The sequence below is a fragment of the Varroa destructor genome, unplaced genomic scaffold, assembly GCF_002443255.2.
Source record: "Varroa destructor unplaced genomic scaffold, Vdes_3.0 BEIS01000001.1, whole genome shotgun sequence".
Taxonomy (NCBI): Eukaryota; Metazoa; Arthropoda; class Arachnida; order Mesostigmata; family Varroidae; genus Varroa; species Varroa destructor.
The window spans coordinates 74,338,839-74,360,498 of record NW_019211454.1 but is presented as its reverse complement, the minus strand read 5'-3'; the positions used below and the strand labels follow the sequence as shown (position 1 = coordinate 74,360,498).

Here is a 21,660-nt window from a genome sequence, read left to right as displayed (position 1 = left end):
TAGAAGCATTCAATTGATTTCTGTGTTTGTTGTATATATAATTAATAAACCTGGTGTCACATATGACTTGCACAATAATGGGATTGTTGTACAGGCGATCCTTACGCCGCTTCTTGTAGATCTATTTTACACCCTTACAATCACTAAGGGACCAGAACCAGCCTAATAGTGCGCCACTATATATGCACGAATCCCTTAAAACGCATAGCTGGATGGGAGGATAGTGGCAGGACACGCCAGAACGCTGGGAAGGAGAGCTTTATTTATAGTTACACCAGAACCAGTGGTAAATAAGTGATCACGCTTATCATGCTGCCTGAGTAGAGTACCAAAAATATTGTCGACTGGACAATGCGGCGTTGAAACCAACACTTACCAAATGAGACCTGTTTCATTGTTCATCTAAAAGGCGAATCCCCATAAAAGCTTCATGAATAACACATTTGCCAGATAATTTTAAAGACGGGTGGCGATCTAAGTGCACGTCCGTACAGAATTTCGCTTCGTGCTGGGAGCGAGCCGGCTAACAGGATGCCTAACGGCGATACCGGATGGTGAATTCGAAACAGTTAGATCTAGGAAGCGTAACAGTGCACAAGATAAACCTCGTGTTTAATAAAATTTATCATGGGGCTCGAAAAAATGAGAGGATAGGATATTTAACTCGATTTATTGTGATGAAGGCCCGGTGTCAATCGAATTTTGAAGATGCTATAACAAAGAGTAGTTAGGGGGCGCGTCGATCACGTGACTATGACGGCAGCGCCAACGACCCCCACTCCGCGATTGTCTGATAGTGTCCTGAATCACCCTGACGGCGTGTGTTTTACTAACGAAAACAACGCTTTTCATTGTTAGAAAGCTGAATCGCTTTTCACGTAGCGCAGCTGCCGCCCTTCCAATTCTGCAAAAAAAGATTTTCCTGGTATCGGATCCACGATTCGGATTCAGAAACTCATATTAGATGACGCTCTGTTTATTTACTAAAAAAACAAAATTTGTTTGTCTATGTTTTTTTTCTTTGTTTAAGATATGTTGAAAGACGTTCATCTTTTATCCTAAGGGGTCACACTGGCATCGGCCCTGTAGCAGCGATAACTAAATTCCGATAAATACGTGCGTTTTTTTGGCCAAGGAATGGAAAATGAACATTTCAATTTTGTTTACCTTTCCCATAGCATACAGATGGCTGCATAGGATGAACTCTCAAGCTATATTGAATCCAACACTTTCCCGGTTATTTCTCAGCCTTGCGTGACTCGTAGCTTTCGGCTGTACGAATCGCTTGAGCACTATAGAAGCCATGAGCTGCGCACACTCGGCCTTGTGACTAGGCAACCTCCATATGTGTCCTTCAGACGTTGGCCGTAGCGCTTACCCTTGCCATTTTCATTCATTAATCCGACAGTCCATTTATTGCGAAGATTTAGATTCGAAACTAGCAAGCTAGCTAGTGACACCAACCTCGCCACCGTCTTCACTATCACCAGAACAAGTTATGATTGGTAGCGCTAATAGAGCACTCTTGTTTAATAACCAGTTCTACCTTGTTGCTCGCAGGAAAAGCGAATTTTGCCAGGTCAGGGCCATTTTTGGGATTAAAATTCCTGCACGACATTTCCTAAACCAGGACTCCACCGTGAGAGAGTAGACAGTTATGTTCGCCAAGTCAGCACGAACTTCGACAAAGATATTTGCAGCGGTTCCCTACGAACTCAAACCTTTTCGAAGTTCAACTGTTTCTGTCGCGATTTTATTCAAGAGACGTTTTGTCATAGCTAATAGTAACGTGGCCTGCCAGTGAGGGCAACACCCGAAAAATATTATTAAGCATCGTTCCATCAAAACGACAACCTAGTTTCAATGAACACCAACTAAATTATATTTCAATTTAATCATCCTAACGTGGTGTCGGGCGACTGACAATTAATACGAAAGATACGATTATTCTTTATAGATAAGTGTTGGACCAACCCAAATATCTCAAGAAACAATGATGTACATATTATTCAGCACACAGTAACAGTAAATCGCGCTTAAAATTTCTGGCCGTTTAAAGCATAAAGGTAGAATGATCGTAGAAACTGTCGACATATTAAGCGTTTATATTTTATATGCTTTATGATTTTCGTTTTTAACAAAGCTAATTATTTTGCATTTATGTAGAGGAGCGATATTTTGAAAAGCACAACATTTCTGCCACCAATATGATTCACTAATCCTGTAACGTTACTTTCGCTATTTCGTCACATATATGACACACTGTGTCGATACGACCCTGTAAAATTACCATCTTCATCATTTTAGCACACAGACGTAAGCGTATAGTTTGGAATCGATAAACTTATATTTTGCTGGGTTTATTTCAAGCTGGCAACACCACGAAATTTTATCGTAGAACCCTTTTGCCAAGCGTCGTTTTTTCTAGACTATCAACCGTTCTTGAAACTAGCATCACCTCAATTCTCATTTCAAGCAATATTCTTTTAGGAAATGTCTTATCTGATTTCAAATTAAAGATCGAGAGAAATTCAGGCTTTTTCGTAAACGATTAATATCGCTAGCCATTTTTCTTGTGATTTCACAAAGAAATACACACACAATAAACACTTGTAGAAGTAAAGTTTTAATCCGAAAATACTTCTTTGCAACTTTGCTTGTTGCTAAGTGCGCTCGTTATATGCCACTGAACCTAAATAAGAAACGGTAAACGTGCGATGTACGCCAACTACAACGCCCGTTGTCGGCCTGTTATTAGGAAATTCAAGTTTATGAAAAAGAATTCACTTGCTGAACGGTTGCCTCGTTAACTTAGTCACAGTCCACAAAGTAAACTTACCCTGAGATTCAAATTAAGCGTCGTTGCAGCCGGATGGTAAATACCGTTGTCAATTTACTTCCAACAACAATTTACCTTGATTGTATTATAAGGTCTGGGCGTATCATAAAAATATATATATTAGGTTGCTTCTGTTTTTAGCGGTTTTTCATTTAAAGGTCCTTAGTTTTAAATAAATTAGACAATATTGTTACTTTTACAATTTGAGCGTTTTTCACTCTTATTTTTTAATTTTTGAAATGTTTCATTTCTTCCTCATGCATTAGTATCTGTATGCTAAACGGTTTCGTAGGATGTAAAGCTTTCTGTACACAATGCCGAGGAAAGGTTTTTCGACTATTCAGGCCAACATAGAGGGCAGTACAGGCAAAGGTAGATGCTAGTACTTTTACACATCGCAATTTATGCACTGTGACAGCCAGTCGTCTCCGGCAAATGTAAAACCCTTTAACCGTACCCCTACTACCCATGTGACTATGGAAATTCATTTCCCACCTCATATAGTAGCTTGCCCGTACTTTTTCTTGAACTTTATGCTAGCTCTTGCGGAATACATAATATATGCTTTGCCTCGTTTGTTCCGTCTCATTTTTGCTACTGTGCCCGCTCTTTCATTCTTAAATGAGCCAACATATAGTAAAATCCACTGCTCTACTACTGGTCGTTGATTATGTCCCACTTAAGCGATACTTTCCTGAGCAATCTTAGCCTTTAGTCTTGATGGATCCACGTCACGAATCGCAAATCGGGCTAAAATCTAGACAGCGGAACTCTCGTAGTGTATAATTTCTACAACTATTTTAAAGCGGCCGTTTAGTTCAAACGCCTTTCCAATCTTTGCAGTGCATGTTACTGAACCTTTATTGAACTGTATAACGGCGAATCATCTAAGTACTGCATGGCTATCCCCCCAGGTTAGATTCGAAACTCACTAAGAGTGTGGATTCATTTCGCGTGGACTCCCAAAGTAGTTCGGCTGGTATTGTCTTCTTCCGAAGCCTATATATCAGCGTCCCGCAAACAGACTTCAATACAGGAGCAGCAGACAGGTTATACGAAGAGAACCTCTGCAAATTTTCGAAGGGATTAAATAACACTCACTAGCAAATATTTGAGTAGCGGGTACAATATAGGGTGTTTGAGTTATTTTTACATTTCCTTTGTCATATTGTTTATATAATAGTCGAAGTATATACACCAAGCTGACGTCTATTTAAACTCTAATAGTTTAAATAGTGCATAAAAACAGAACTGGGACGACAATCCACTTCGAGTGTCCCCCTTTTCCAGCTGCCAATTTCTGCAAGGTCAAAGCGTAAACCTATAAGCCAACATGGCATGTATAGAAAGCCTATTATCTTCGAGTAAAAACTATGTTCTCAAATGTGTTTTTTTCCGATGTGGGATTGTTTCGTAATGATATTTAGATATAATGGCACCCCAGCCCTCGCTCTACTTGACATGTTGATAGATTGCCCACATTTGGCTTTCTACGAGGCCCTAAACTGATTAAAGTATCAAACCTCATTTATCTCTATCTATAAAGTCACTTATCTTTAATTTTTAGATACCTGAATTGCTTGTTGGATATGTCATTTAACGCCCCATTGCACTCATACGGTCAACCTGCTGCAAGTTTCTTTTTTTAATTCTCGCTGGCCTAAATTTGTTAGCAGACGCAGCAAGCTTCGGTTAGACGAGCGTTTATATCGTCGTTTCATTTATCGTTAACATATTGTTCCCGTTTGCTGTAACATTTCTGTTTGATCTTTGTCGATGCCGAGACATGTATATATTGAGGTATGCTTGGCTTTTGACTTTTTGACCATAGACCAGCGGATTGATGGGGCAATGCCTTCATTGATATAACCCATCAGAGCATATGATTAATGAACTTTCTTTTAAGAATTTGCACATGTGTTGTGATTTGTCCCTATCAGCACTAACACTATCAGCCTAGAGTCACTATATTGTCGTTTTTTTATTTAATTCGTTTACCGAACAAATGAAAGGTGCGTATTTTTCTAGGTTTCCCAGGTTATAATTTTACTTTCGTATAGTCTGGTTGCGTATAATACTCATAGCCATGACAGTGCTTTCTTCATAGTTTTCATACTTTTCAATATTCCACCCAATTGAAGACTGGTTGTTTTGTGATTCATTTATAAGTTTTTTGGTAACAGCGCTCATGATCTGACGAGGTAACCTCCGCCTCTAAATTACACATTTCAGGTATTTTAAAATACGTTTTTAAATACTGCTTCAACACCGAGATTGAATCCAAAAGAGGCACCTTTTCATGAAGGTTAGGCTTTTATCAGAATAATACGATTGAACATACTGAACTCAAGTGTTATGCTTTCCCATCAGAAGTATTCTTTAGGACCCTCATTGCCTGTTTTTTTTTCAACGTCGCCTGTGTGGATTTTCATTTATACCCTATCTGTTTCTGTTGTCAGCCCCCGTTTGAGCAGCTGGTGTGTTTAGTGCCATACAATTTATCTTTATGGATTTATATTATCAACCCAATTTACGTCTATTGTCACTCAAGACAGAACTTTGTTACGGCTACGTTAAGACATTTCGTTAACGGCTGGTATACAGTTATCGATTCATAAGCTTGAATGTGTGTTACGCGTGTTGCCCAGCTAGTTATAAAGCTTTTTCGGGTTTATCTTGTTTTGTCAATACACACGCCGTGCCAGTGTTATGTAATCCAGCATTGTTTATTGCATTTACGCATTCCGATTACTCCTCACAATTGTCTGGTAAGACTTTGAAGTTGCTTTGATCTCCCATAGTAACTAGAGTGCTGTTAGCAAATATCTAGGCTCCCGATTCAAACGAGACAATCTATGTATGTACCATATGTACGGCGCGTCAGAGCCTTTTTTTATTCCACTCTTTTTAACTATGGTTTCGTTTCCAGAGGAAAAGTCTTAGTCGATGGGTCACCAGAAGACGAACTCTTTAGTTAGCTTGGCTCTGGTATCTTCACAATAATCCACTGAATCACCGGCGCAGATTAGCCTATAAATGTGGTACAAGTATATAGCAGATAACTTATTTTTATGAAGTGCCTTACATTTACGCCTACCGCACTCGTTACTCAGCCCACGAAGTGCCTAACCAACTCTTTTGCTACAGGTATTTGTCCCGTTGCATTATTGAAATAATTCGGCTACTACAAGTAAATTGCTTATCTTATAGGAGCTGCACTATTCTTTGATGTTATATCGAACTGGACTTATCCTATTGTCCCGTTGCCATCGTTACCCTGTGTAATGCCATTACACCGTGTATCACCTCGTACCCTGTAGGTTCACCTTGCGTAATCGGCAAAAGTGCAACTAAAAAAGTGGAAGGATATACAAATTAGGGAGATTTTAGAGGTACATTAGAATAGGGATTACATACTTCTGAAGAGTGCCTATGAGCTTAGAGATTTCAGAAAGACAACCTTGTGCCGTAGACACGAGTAGTGATGTTGCAAAAGTGGGACAGAACGCGTACTGAAGTAATAGGTTAAATATATGATAAGAAGAGGGAGCTCTGTATAGTTAGGTACACCTAACCTAGGAGATTTCTACCAGGGCGACTAAAAACCATAAAAGTAGATTATATCCATCTTTTGTATTTGACAACAATAATGTTTAATACGCTACACAAGTCTTTGAGTGCAATATACGTCATTGATAGACATCGCAATTAAACTAGGCAGTAAATAAAGGAAAGGCATAGGATACAGCTGGAAACCTAGGAGTTATATATGAGGTGTAAACACAATATATATGGCTATTTCCTAAGATAGTTTTAGTTAGTAACTAAAGTACGCACGTGAGATTTAAACTGACCATATTTTCTATTGTAAGAATGAAGCATTTTCACATAAGTACCGATAGCGTATATTGTTTGTATTTGTATTAAAAGCGAGCTGGCGGTTAGCAAGTCATGCCAAACGGGGTCAAATAAATAGTTAATCAAGGAAATAATGAATAACCCTTTAAGAATATCACCGCAATATAGCTCTCGATTAGTTTGGTAATTGGTGTTAGATTAGAATATCTGTGCCGCGTTATGTTTGAAGTCGTAGAATGCTTTCAAGTATGCTAAATGTGTAGGCTATCGTATAATGAGCCTAGTGAGCGATTTTTTCTTCGTTCTAAAAAACTAAAAAGTAGAGAATTCAAAATTCTAAGTTTGAACAGATACTCTATAAACAAGTGAGGATGGGGAGAATTTTACAAGTATGAAGCTACGATAACGATTAGACACTGCATGTGTTACTTAATATTAGAATAACCTCCTTATTCACACAGTCTACATAGTATGTATCGCCGGTGGGTTTGGAAGCAACAACGCCGGGGCCTTTTTTACCTGAGGGTGTAATTTTGTCTTAATAGTAGCATAACAGTGAAAAAAGAAAGTATCTCAATAAAAGGGCGCGATCGACTGTCATTCGTATGTTCGCACGGAGCTAGCTAATTATTCAAGTTACGCTACTTCAAAACTTCATTAAAATGGTTATATAGATAGGGAAGTTGCTGTTCTTGAGCCCGTCTAAGCATATACACTAAACTACTGGAGCACAATCACACCATCTGACGTGCGCTTGACTCTTCTTCTTTCTATAAAACCTATGCTTGCGCTAATCATGTACGCATTGATGGCGTACGTTGACATCAAACATCTCTCGTTCTCCATAGGCGAGTAGGGTTTGGTAAGTGGATTACAGTTTTACTTAAAAGACAAAACTATCAACCTTTGCCACGATTACCTAGTCAAGCGTCATTTTCCACTAAACAGTACTCGAGCCTTCTGCCGTTCTTCAATTTCTCTAAGTAGCTAAACGAACAAGATGCGAGGTTGTCGTTGAGAGACTTAGAATCACGACTTGATAGATATAAAGGCGTGTATATAGGTTCAACGATTAGAAAGGCTAGAGATATAAGTGTCGACGAGACCTACTGTGAACAAGAAAAACCGAAGCGGGACAACGGAGTGAAACATAGACGTTGGCTGTGAGTTTCGGAGTCGAGTGCTCAGATGTGTAGGAAAATACATTAAAAAGAAAACTGAGAGACTGCGAAAGAAGGTAGTAGAATGGGGATTCAATGCACATCGAAAGTGTCACAGCAGGATCCAGCAGGCTAGATGAGTAGTTCGTGCATTCATTAAAAAGCAGCGAATGTCAAATGTTGCAAGAGCCTTGCAACCATACAGACATTATGCCAGGACGACAAAAACAACCATCTTGTTGTACTCTAAAACAACTATCTTGAACAACTACGAGATAGGCATTGGGGAAAATGCATGAAAGTGACGCGCGCTTAGGTTTTCAAAATGCTTTGAGTGTACATTGTACTGGCTTTATAGAACTTGAAATGCTCGTGAGCAACGATAACACCCGCGCAATTTCGAAATGTTTGTTTATAACTGAGATTATCATTATCGCAATTAATGTTTGAAAATTTGGAAAAACTACTTGACCGGATTTGAAAAACTTAAATCCATTCAATCAAATCTAAGCTTTATACTCATACAATCAATATGCATAGCTTTTCTTGCATCCGCGCATTGATAAGAAGGCAAGCGTTTTCAGAACGCAGCATATAGGTGCTTTTCAAGCTACGAAGGGATTTCGAAAGCCAGCTATAAGGAAGTGTTATTAAGATATGAACCTCAAGTGGTCAATTCTTGTTTTTTATTCATCCAAATAATTTGACAGAGTAGGGCTCGCCCGAATGAATGCGCACATGCATAGTAATAATACATTTGCTTATATAAACGCATTGACCGAAATGGTGAACGAACTAAAAGAGTCGCTCTGTTATGAAGATTTACTAACGATAGTCGATAATATGTGGGTAATATACTTGGTATGATCAATAATATTTTTTTTTAATTTATTTACCTGTTTAATGGGTATTAATTTTTAACGCATAACAACATACTGCTATCGAAAAAATGGGTCCAGGCTTCGTTTAACACGTCAAGACAATAGGGTAAGCACTGAACCGAAGACGAAAGAGGTGGGAGAGTAAAACAGGTAATACCTTACAAGCGCTATATACGCATTACGTATGTGAGCGTTTTTCCGCACTGAATCAATTTCGATTATAATTTAGAAAATAAACTTATATCATATCAAGAATAGCCTAGCTGACTTCTTTTATATTACTGCTAATGATTCACTTGAGCTGCATATTTGGGGCGAAGTTTGCAGTGACAGCCATTTTATTACGCTACAGCTTCTGTTATACGCAGTAGTGGTATACAAGTGCTGGCCACTGATCTGTACTGAGGCCCTTTTGCACCGAATTCTTTCACATAAGAATCAAAAGATTACTTCCAAAAAGCTAGATGTTTAATAAATAAAATATTTTTATAATGAATAGGTAGTAGATACGATATGTTGCTAGCTAAGAATTACGTTGAAGATTTTACAGAAACATTAGAAAAACCGATGAATAGTAGAAGCTAACTAAGGTCTAAAGAAAAAACAATGAAAAGCATTCGTGTAAAGAAAAAATACGATGTTCGTATACAATAGCTTTGTACTGTTTGTCCTACCTTCTTCTCTATTTTATAGTCTTATTTTAATTACAAACTCTCTTTATAATTATTCAATGGCTTTTACCTGCTAATCATAACTATTTATATATACAAGCAATTATTACTGAGCACATTTATGTTTCCTATATCCAATATAAGGTAACTTCGTGCGAAAAATTGTACACCGACCGGTAAATTTTAAAACGGCCAATAATTACCATTGGTAGGTCATTGAGCGAACAAACATTTTAGAATGAATAGCCTATTGTAAAAAGAAACAACTAAGCAGACCGCTAAATTGGCGGGATTTGCGTAATGGCGATGCGCGCCCGTGAAGTAAAAATTGCGACACAAAATTGTCATATAATGAGTGAGGGAACTGATAGAGCGTTCCAAACAGTTTTTTCGAAATTTGAAAATAAGAAGCGGCAGTTGAAAGCCGACTTTCTGATCGTCGCGCCGATTAATGAAACGCTGTTTGTCTTCTCTATTATTCATTAATATATTCACTTCTATATGAGACGAATCACAGCAACACCTTATTTAGCTCTATTAGCTGGATCAGATTAGAGGAAACATGAACCAAAATAATAATCATGACAAATTTATCGCACAATAATGTAATATAATCAACATCTAAAATGATATGCGAGTTACAAAAGTTAAAACTTATCTCGTGCACGACGAAATATATAAGAGAATAATATTTGCTCGTTAGGCTACAAGTCACACTAATAACACACACGGTATAACGATCTGTGTTGTTATGTGATTAACGTGTAGCTATCGATCAAACAGCGAGAACTGCCATTTTGAAGATCGGTTCTTTTCAATAATTCAACCAAACATGCATACCTTAAGATATACGGGAGTTTACTAAAAGGTATCCTTTTTTGTACCTTTTAATCAAGTACGTACACCTACCGTACCCCTTACACATCTAGTCGGACACAGTAGGTTGCTACAATCTTGATGAAATGGGTAATATCAACAACAAAGATAATAGCAGACCAATGAAATACAGAGAACGGATTTTAAAACGCGGGCACAACCCTGTCATCGCTTATATACAGGTTCTTGGTAGAACAAGGCTAAGTGAGCAAAGATAAAAGGAAAAGACACGAGAAGGTCCAGTCGGCGTAACCAATAAATATTCAATAGGCCTTAGTTCCAGCGCTCGCCTTTTTCCTTGTGGTCTCATCGTACATCGTGATGAATGAGTTGGATTATTTACATACGGCACACCGCTATATCGAAGCAGGAATGGAAACCCAGGAAACGGCGTAGCGACAAACACACGTGGAAGCAAATCAAAGGCCACGACATGGCTTTTGGGCGGCGCAGGACTATCGCAGGCTGGAAGAAAGCTAAATGAGTTCGCATTACACTAGAACCCTGTGTACACGGATCAAAAGCCAAGCGGAAAAGTCTTACCAGCCTTCCCTACTCCTCTTTCTATTGTTGTTCTTTTTCTGCTCTACGCTTCTTTTTTTTTTTTTTTTTACAATAATAGCAAGACAATTAACAGCTCTGCAACAATGTTGTGCCTTAGTGAACAGATTGTCATTGATTACTACGACTATTGCCGCGCTGATGACGAGCGTAATGTACTGGCCATGTGGTTTTGTTCCTGCTTTAAGCTGCATAATTCACTCGTACGGCTAAACCGACAAGCACACTTGCGATTACTAACGTTAACTGGCCAATTTACTGCAGGGCCCGCATAAACATTAACACTAAAAAAAGCTTAGTCACTTTGCAAAAATGGAACCTGTCATTAAGGCTCTTTCTCGAGTGAATAAACGAAAAAGGCAACAGTCGATACAGGCCAACAAATAATCTATATTCTACATATAAAGCTTGTGAAAGTCATAGAATTTGTATTTTAGTAAACGTTCATCATTGAATAATTTTAGGCCCGGGTAGCTTTCGGTATTCCGGTAAGGCAACTATCAACTGTAGCCAGGTAATATGACAGATACTTTAATTTGTGAAGAGCTAGCTTTCGTTTAACAAAGATGTCATCGAGAGGATTTTAGTTGTTTCGAAGAAATTAAAATGATCAATAAAAAGCAGCATAATTCTAAAAATATATATTCCATTGGTCAAGGAATAAGCTTTTGGTCATTTTTTACTTGCTATTTTCCACTTGATCCGCATGGCTTTAAGACGTTCGCAACGTTGGTGGTTGTAATGGCCCGTAGTGTATGTACCTCAGTATAGTTCGTCTTTCGGATCTACAAAGAGCAACTTTAAAAGGGCATAATTGACAAACAAATAATTCTTCTTCTTAATGATTTCTTTATTTTGCGGATAGTCATCCTCCATAATGCTGCCTCTCTAGGTCTCAGTCTGTCTTATAAGGGGCCAGCTATTATCAGGCCGTATGATTTAGAGTATAAAATAAATATAGGTTAATACATAACCATACAGAGAAGTGAAACACACATAGGAAAGACTAATATTATCTGAGTTTGATGTATATCATAACTTTAATTTAAGTTTATTGTCTTAGTTTATAAGTCTATTATTTAAGACAATCTAAAGAATCTTTAGTTGGCTTATGCTTAAGGCACGGTAATTATCGCCATCTGGATATGGTTAGTGGTGCATTTAAAGAGTGAAATTGTCTCAATTTATTTATCAACTTCCTTCACAATGTGGCGTTATGTGCCCTTCCAATAAAAGCCAGGTGTTCTAATAAGGTTCAGTGTTTCTAATCTGGTGTTAGACAATTTGTTGAAATTTTGTCTTTATTAACGTCATATTAGTGGTAGCTTGCATCGTGAGTGGAAGTTGAACGCTCATTATGTCGAGCAATAAACATTTGGACAACAAGCAAAAAACATTTAATACAAACGCGAAACATATATCTGGATCTTTTTGTGTAAACGCTAACAATTGTTTAACTTGAAATATGGGGGTTGCATATAAAGGTTTGAACCTAATATCCTAGCTAGGTTATAAAAGAATAATAATGATCAGGTGCTACTGCCGATAGTGCAGAGAAGCTTGCATTGTATATAATGCAAAAAGTTCCCTGATAACGTCCTCTTCCAATGTATCATCAAGTTTGTAATAGATATTTGCATAAAGTAGGCCGACTTTTTCCAGTAACTTGCACGTTTTAATAATTTATATTGAAGATGATCAATAAGCATGCCTAAACCCAGCCAAAACTAAACGCATGACCCGTCCTTAAATATTTTACTTGCTTAGCAACATGCCATTTTGAAACAGTGCCTAAGCTAACATCGTTATGGCGTTCTCTAACTAAGAGTACTCTAACCTTGACGCGATCCTTTATTATCGTTATATAAAGGTGCTGATACCAGAATAAATTGCGCTTATGTCTTCCGTATCTGTGTTGCGTGCGCACTTGGACTAGCAGGGGCAACGTCGAGAACTACTGGCGACGAGTCGATTCAGCATGGACGGAACTGAGATCGAAGTATTAGCGATCGGCCTCCGGTGTTGAAAACAGGAGGATTTGGCCGGTAATATTTAATAGATGAAACCGAGACAAAACTTTCGCTGCTAGCCCAGGAATTAGGATATAGGCAACCTAGGTACTAGGAAATATAGCTTTTCGAGCTTAAACGTGAGCGACTCTCGGATACAGCAGAACACTGGTCTGATTCTATTACTGAAAATATAAAAACACAGATAGTTCAAACTTTGACCCTTAAAACGGTACTGTAAGACAGGTTCCGCGCCCGACAAAGTACTACCAAACGTGAAGGATACAAAGCACTCAACGCATTCATCTTGGAGAAATGTCTATTGGAGCATATAAAGGTGAGAACCTAAAATTTAAGGTGTTCTTCAAAAAATAACCCGTTGAGCTACCGTATAAGTTTAAAATGTTCCTCAAGGAACTTAAATATTGGCCGTTTTAATAAGTCCTTAAATCGGTTCAGCGTTATCCTAGTCACAGGTCTTACGCGCTTCGTGGAGCTCGCTCGTGGCTATCTTCTGGCAACATCGCTCCTAATGTCCGTCTGCTATCTATTATTTGGTTTGTTAATTAACGACTCTATTTAGACGTCGTCTACGTATCAGTTACGAGTTTGCCATAGTCATCTGATGTTGGCAAAGAAGTCAATCTATTTTCCGTCGGACTTCTTATTATCTATCAACCAATAGCAATAAAGGTCTCTTACCGCATCCTAACTCGTCTCGTCCATTCCCGCAATCGTCATCCCCATCACAGTGCCACCTGCTGGGAATACAAGTACAGTTGCCGCTGCCAGCTGCTACCTCGCTGCATGCAAACTGCGCCGGGCCGCACTCGCAGATGCGCGCCAATGAACCGACCGCGACGATAGGAGCAGCCGCCGCCGCAGCTACGCCCGTACCCCCCCCACCAATTCCGTTTCCAACTGCAACAAACAAACACATTTTTCATGTTAGATATTATTTTCTACATGCATAGACGGATGCGTTAAGGGTAAAATTAGGCCTCTGTTTATTAAGAAAGCGTCTTTTTCATTTAAACAAAATAGGCTGAGGATAGAAACCTATCTTTTTAATTGTGTCTTGTCGTATCGTAGGATTTTTCCAGTAAATACAAAGTAGTTAAATTCAACTATAAGAGTTAGAAAAAAAAATGCGGATTTAGATTGGGGTACACCTATGAGCCTCTAAGTGTAGTTTAAAAAATTGTACCGCTTCAAGTTCTAAAGTTAGCTGCAAATGACAGAGTTAAAAACCCATCGATCAAGAGTGGTCGTTCGTAAGCCGATTAATCCTACATCCAGTTAGGTCCATTATAGGCCGGATATTCTTATGGGTTGTCTCGGATTGTCCCTTGGATGTTGCTTCTAGTTGGTACATTTGGTTCAATAGGCTTTAAATTAATGAAACATATTGAAAATGTAATTACACGAGTTGTATGAATACGATGAAATTAATGCAATCAATAACTAGAGATAGTCTCATTCGATAATGGAACAGTGCCGAAAAGCACGATTTTTTTCTGCCGTGACACTCCCTGAGGTGTCTTTACGGTAATTCTCCTGTACCAAAAGTATACCTCAAAACTACACCACGCTTTTCCTCACAAGTATAGATAAATAAAACTATATAAAAAATACTGGAAGGAGCCGAAAAATGGGTAGAAACGAGGTTGTTTAAGGAACTAGATCGACCATGTGTTCTGTATAAGGCGATTGACAACTGCATGTCACGGCGCTGTAACTTCAAACATAAAAGTGTATTTAATTAAACTGATGGACACAGATGAAGTAATTGAAGGAAATTTTGCACCATTCGCTATTACTGTACATAGAAAACAATGTCAACTTGATTTACTTCGTGATCTTTTGGCCATATCATTCCTTCGAATAAAATTCATTCTCGACTAGATGACTATGTGGGTAAACGAAACTTTCGCAGTTCGAACTGAGAGAATCCAAGGGAAAATGTCGACTAATCACTTTACTCATTGTGTGTCTTGTGGAGCAAAAGTATTATTAGGCCCTTTTCTCCAAAGAAGAAACAACAATAATAGTATGGTCAGCTCTACGGTGACAAGTTACAAACTTGCGTTACAAGTTAGAAAACTGTGGCTTGAAATGAGAACATTCAGTGCAAACAACCTTGTGTTTCAATAAGATGGGACAATATTTCCCGTAGCAAGCAAAACGATCGATTTCATTGAAATCGTGGTTCTAGATTAATTGACTCGAACGTGCGACGGTTCAAATGGCCGTTCAACTTGGCTCCCTTCACCTTTTTCCCTGTGAAACTATACAAGAGGCAGAATCTATAAAACAACACTGAAGATAATTTACGATGCTGAATTTCTGTATTTATAACATAATTAGTGAAATCGACCCTGAACTGTGATTAAAGATTGTACGAAAAAAAAAGGGATTGAGTTATGCCAGCGGTCTGTGTGAACTAGCATTGTTTTGGATGTATAGTACAAATTAAACACTTTACATGGTTCTACATGGTTACTGCCGAAATCGAGCAACGCGTCCAAGAATAGCGCAATGATATTGGATTTACCGCATAAGTGAACTGGTCACAATTCTTACGGCAAATTAGAGGGTAGCTAAGTAAACGTTCCAGTAAGACCCCATTATGATGATCGGTCATCTGACGTCGCTGCCTATTATAAATAAAAAACGAAACACATCTGGCAATAAAAAAACGATTGGGTAAAAGTTTAACGCTAAGAAGGAAACGTGACAAGATCATTTCTGTTGTCCAGTTCTTAATAATTGAGTAATTATACTTTTGATCTTTAATAGAAACGTACGATGGCACTAGCTGCCAAAATAATATAGGACAGAATAGCCTTTATTTGGGAGTCTGCCCTTTTTGCTCTCGACAATCGTCGACTTCACACTAGAATTAGTTCAAGAAGAAGAGATCCGTGTGATGGTATAATGATAACGTGTATACTTGCGAATTTTACGTCTACGTGTGATACGGCGAGTAGAGACAATATTCCTATTGAGATCAGTTGTCTGATACAATGCCTTACAGCTGTTTTGGACGTTATGACCGAAGCGCTTGCGGACTTCTCGCTGAGCCTTTTAGCACTTTTTTAAACTGGCCGAATGTAAAAACTTTTACGGATATGAAGTTAATTGTAACGGGTTCATACGGGCCAAACATTTCAAATTATGCATTTTGTTATGTCTTGCTTTTTTCATTTGTGTGGCAGATCTGAATGCAGTAAGACTTATATAGAAAGAAACTTACGGACTCCAAGCTGGCTAAATATTTCTGTGGATAATTATTATGTTCAATAGTATCTAGGAAAGCTAAAAAATACTTGGTTCCCAAGATACTAACCTCGTAAGTTTTGGTCAGAGACTTGATTTTTCACAATTATTAAGAGAACTAACTTGGAGGAAAATTCGTTTCATACATAAGATATTCTCACCATAAATACAGTCGACTTTGCCGTAATTATTTGAAGACATCTTGCAAAATCGTAGCCGGACTGCATAAATGGAAGTAATTAATTAACGGTACCTTTTTCTGTCTTGAATATAGGTACAAATAATGCTCTAGGCTAGAATTCGGTTTTTTACGATTTTGTTATTGATGAACAACTACTACAATTGCCAATTTGAATGCAGAAATATTTTGAAAATTACTAAGATTTACTAATTTTTTTCGACGAATTTCAGGACTGAAGTTGTCGAGGTGTGCACGTGCAGCATTATGGCCCTGTCATGGTTCGCTGAAGGTCTATAAAAATAATTAGTTAAATTAGAGCCCTTGACTAGACTAGGTTCATTTGTTACTGCAAGTTATTGTACCGATTATTTCGTGTTACCGTGTTTATCAGATAGCAATATACAATTTCCGTAGAGATACAAGTAAATAATAAATACAAGCTGAAGTGAAAATTTAGTCCTAACCATTACCTACAGTTTTACTAATAGCGTCGTCATACGGTCACTAGTATTTCTGGTATTGATGTTTGAACAAAAGGGCATAAAAATTTAATCCCAGAAGTATTTGTAAGAATTATACCCGGGTATTAGTATCCATTTTCACAGTAAATATATGGTGAGTTTATATAATAATACCTAAAATATCACTTATTAGTATTCCTTAGACTTTACCGTTTTTCCTCTTTTTCAATAAATTTAACGATTTAACGAAAAACGATTAAGTAAGAGTCATTATAACTGGAATGATTAAAAAATAATAACTTTATTACAATAATTTTAAAATTTTATTCTATACCCTAGAAATAACAGCGTTAATATTTTAGATTGTTCAGAGTGACAAAATGGTCCGCGATCTCGATGTTGAATTAATTTTTTATTTTAGATAGAATTTATTACAGATAGATATCAAGCCTATTACGTTTCTAAAAATAACATTAATCATTTTAATGTTAACTTTTCACTAAAAAAAGTCAATTGTGCTGCTAAAGCGAAAAACGTTCTCTTGAAGGTTTAGAATTTTATATTGTAAAGGTTCCGGAGAGGATTTGTTGCACCGTTAAAAATAAAAGAGGTAGAGGATCTCTTTGCAAGAGACAGAGGGCGATTACTGCAACAAAATCATTTGGTCAACCGCAAATGTCCAAGTGATATCATCAGGAAAAGTAACAGAAGCATATCAACAAGGATGGGAAATTACGCAAAAATAATCTCAATTCCTAATTCCTCTGAGACCCTTTTTCTCTCAAAATTCTATTAACTTTTCATACGGCTGCACAACTTTACAAATATAATAATATATAGCATATAATTTAGGCTTGCAATAAGTTATACAGGCAAGTCTATTAGGTTGAGAGCAATTTCAACAACAATTGCCAACAAAAACAAAAATATATTTACATTGATCCTTCTTTACCAAACATTATTATTATTATTATTTTATGTCAGCAATATTATTATTAACGTTATTACAAACATATCATTAGTAAGTTAGTTCCCTGAACTTCTTTCATTTCAACTATTCGCTTGGCCTAGTGTTTGGCCACTTTTTTGCTTATATAAACCTACTTTTGTAACGGCGGCACGGATATTTTCAGTTAAGGTTGTTCATTTTTTGTATACTACCATGGACCGGAAATTATTGCGATATACATGAAAAGGGTTTAGATCCAGAGCAACCGCTTTCTGGTACGGCATGCGGACCGGAAACATTATTAGGGTTTTTTTTTTCGACGAAACTGTAGGCTTGAATTCGCTGAATATGCTGACCAGGGGATTGTCTTGGGTAGCTCGAATCGCTGAAACGCCCTTCCCATAGTTATAGCTGTATGGTTCATCCCTCTAAGTGGTTAATAAAGTAATCGCGTTATTAGGAGGTCACTCAGTAAACGGTTGATTTTTAGGTGGAATGATGTTGGAGAGCTCCCCAGATAATGTGACATAACCCCGCTCAATTTTTTAAGAGGGTACTTGAAAAGCACGGCGTACTACGAAAACCCACGGACGGTGGGCACACATAAAAAAAATATCCGTACCCGCTTTTTAGAGAGAGGACCAGATATATGCGAGGAAGTGCTCAAAACCTGAAGGAAGCAGGTGACTGCTATGAAAAAGCCAAGAGAGCCAACTTTATGGATGTTGCATTCAACTTAAGTAGTAATTGTAAAAAGATTTTAATAACAAGAGATATAAAAAAATACATTCAACTGTTTTTTGTTGGCGTCCTTTTAAAATTGCTCCCGCTCAGGGGACCGTCGTTGAAGAGCCTTTGGCGCTGGAAATTGAAGCTCCAAGTAAGCTAAGGTCACTCTAAAAATATTATACCTACTATTATATCTCATGTAAGCTGCGCTAAGGTGATTATAAAAAAGCAGCTTTGCGCCAGGACATAATTCGATTAATAGCTACCTTTATTAGATAGGCTATTGATAGGAAGGTGCACAATTAATTTTACCGATAAAGAATTGAAAGGTCACAAAAAACACAAGGCCATACCACTATACCTTTTTGCATTAAATCTAATGCAAAGAAATTATAAATTTACACTGTCTGTTGTGAACAGCAAAGAAGGTTATACATTCGCGATAAACGCTATCCTTTTTTTTATCCCAAGAAAGAGTCTGACTTAAAAAAAGTATGAAATTTCGATTTTCTTAAAAGCTACATATGGGATTGGCCTGATATTTTTACTATTATATTCTACATCCCAAAATCTGTTTGCCATACGATATTGTTATTGTGGCGCTTGATATCGACGGTGTTATTTTACGATTTGAGCATCTACCCTCCATGAAGCCAACAATTAAATCCTCTACCTAAAGTGACCTTCTTCCAATCGGAAGAAACAAATATAAGAAATACGGGGTGACTGCTCGACAATGTCTAAAACGTTACTATATGGAACAGCAGTTCTATAGAAAATAAAGGCACAATTGCCTATGACGAGCCTTCCTGTTTTGTTGATATCCTCTGCCCTGGTTCTCTCCTTAGGTAGCCTAAGAAGCCAACCTGTTAAGATGTTACAACAGAAAGAAGAAGACGAAGAAGAGGAGCATGAATCTTAAAAGAGTGGTCTTCACCAGAATGCATAGAGCAAGGACAAGATGGCGAAAGCATGAGATATTAGGTATAGATAGGTGTAGATATCTCGGAACAAGCACAAAGGCAACAACGATTTTTCGTAACGGTCACTAACGAGCCCCGAAACGACACGTCTGTTATCGCTACACACGCGCGGTCTTTCAATAGCAATAGACGGCTATTTACTTAATAACGCTGTAAGATCTACCCTTAGGTTCTTGACTCCATCAACGTTCAGTCCATTCATCCGCAATGCCAACAGGCGAATGTGTACAGATGCTACAACATATATCTTCCTTTATCTAGACTTCGTTCTGTATGCTTCTCACTCATACGCCCTTTGAATTGAAACAGGCTCCCTTCAACCGACGACCGTGAAACGGGGCCGCAAAACGTGATGACGACTTGCTGAACACGAACCTTAACTCTGAACATACTGAGCCGGACACGTTCGGCCTGGCGTTTCGCATACCCCGCCGTGTCCGGTACTTAAAAAACTTTTTTGGCTCGAGCGAACGCGAAAAAGTGGATAAAGGTCGCACAAAATAAGAAGCGACAAACGGAGAATAACAATGGTGGTGGTGGTGGTGGCAGCAGGACAAAAAGAAGAAAAGGTGCTGATGAAAATTTTTGCAATTTCTTTCTCCTTCCTTACCTCCTGAAGCCATCGTTCGCCACATATTAGAATGAACCATACAGTTTCTGGGTGTCATGGCAAGAAACAGTAACTAGAAGTACCGATATCTAAAAGACACTGTATATTTAGTTTGGAATAAGTGAAATTTGAGAGTCAAATAGCGAGAAATAGAATAGTAATATCTTCTACAAAGAAATATACTAAATACAACTATGCCAGTTATCGTCCACTGAAGTGAAGTTCAGATGTCGTTTCCTATAATAGAGGAACGAGTTCCCATTGTTACCCAGATACATACTTCCCCGTATCTGAACAAAGACAAGTCGACAGCGAACAATCTTATATGGGAAGACACATTAGGATAACACCTTAAACGCTAAAATAATATGAATCATAAATATAGGTTTGCTTTTAGATGTTAAGGTTTCTTGCAGGCGTAGACTGTCTAATGAAGTTTATAATAGTACGCAGCTTGTTTCTTGGACAGTAGGATTGTAGTACGTTGTTCTACGTTAAAGTTCTTGCAGTTACTAGAGTGAGTGCTGATTCTCCTGTATTCGGTGTATGCTATAAGATATTGTATCTCGTGGGAGCTAACGATATGTTATGCTTTCTAAAAAAATTTAATCAAAAGACGCTCCGTTCATTTTGATGCAATGCAATTGTACCGGGCTATGAATATTCACCCTGCGCTCAACGGTGTATAAAGATATTATAGTCCTATCTTGCATCTATCAGATTGTTGCCGTTACTTTCCAGTCACTAAATTTACTTTTATGCAAAGCGTACTTAGGCTCGCAGCGAAGAGTGTCTGTGCATAACGGAAAAAACAATGCCTATTCAAATAGGCATATTCACTAAATCAAAATAGCGCCCACTCCCGGTAAAAGAAACGCGTCTCCGTTTAGCTTTCTATATGGCAGCATTGCCAAACTTGTCTATTTCTATAAATGTCATACGGTGTCTTTGGGAAACACTTGGAGACTGTACATTAATCAAAGCAATGCGGCAGCCAGTCAAAGAAAGTCTGTCAAGTGTGACAAGCTCTGGATAGGACAACAAATATGATAAACCCCACTTTTTGCGAGCCTCTCCAGTGTCATCTGCCGGCAACTGCGAAGGCTGGAACAGTTCCTAAGCCTTAGCATGACAAAAAAATAAGGCCGAAATGTGCACCTAATTATGTGCTCCTAAAAATTATCAAATTGATTTCCTTAAAAACAATCCATAAGCAATAAATCAATGCAAAAACCTTATTCGAACTGTAAGCTGGGCTTAAAAGTCGATGTGATGGAATGCCGCAGATAAATCTATATCAAGATGCGGGAAAATTAAATTAATGTAGGTAAAAATAATATAACAATATAATACATAAAATGTGCTGCATCTAGGATCTGTTGTGTGGGTGGTGACCTTTAGGCTGTAGATTTTCACTTAGTTTGTTAATAAACATATCCAAAAACGTATAGGACCATTGAAATACTCATTATGAACGGCTATGAGTCCCATTACCAAAACAATGCTATTGAATGGGAAAACATTTAAACAGTCGATTCGCAGAGAAAGCAATACTTGCTCCGAGCTTCAAGCCATTTCAAATAAGATCTTTACATTTATTCGCTACTTACGGA

General features: G+C 37.9%; 1 protein-coding gene across 5 annotated transcripts in view; it reads right to left on the bottom strand.

Moving 5' to 3' along the window:
- Lrp4 (LDL receptor related protein 4) overlaps positions 1 to 21,660 on the bottom strand; it is a 193,807-nt gene that overhangs the window by 120,896 nt on the left and 51,251 nt on the right. For all 5 annotated transcript variants that reach the window (XM_022792578.2, XM_086981607.1, XM_022792601.2 and 2 more), the window contains one exon: positions 13,558 to 13,776. In XM_022792578.2, the coding sequence (XP_022648313.1) occupies positions 13,558 to 13,776 (219 nt within the window). The remainder of the gene's footprint in view (positions 1 to 13,557; positions 13,777 to 21,660) is intronic.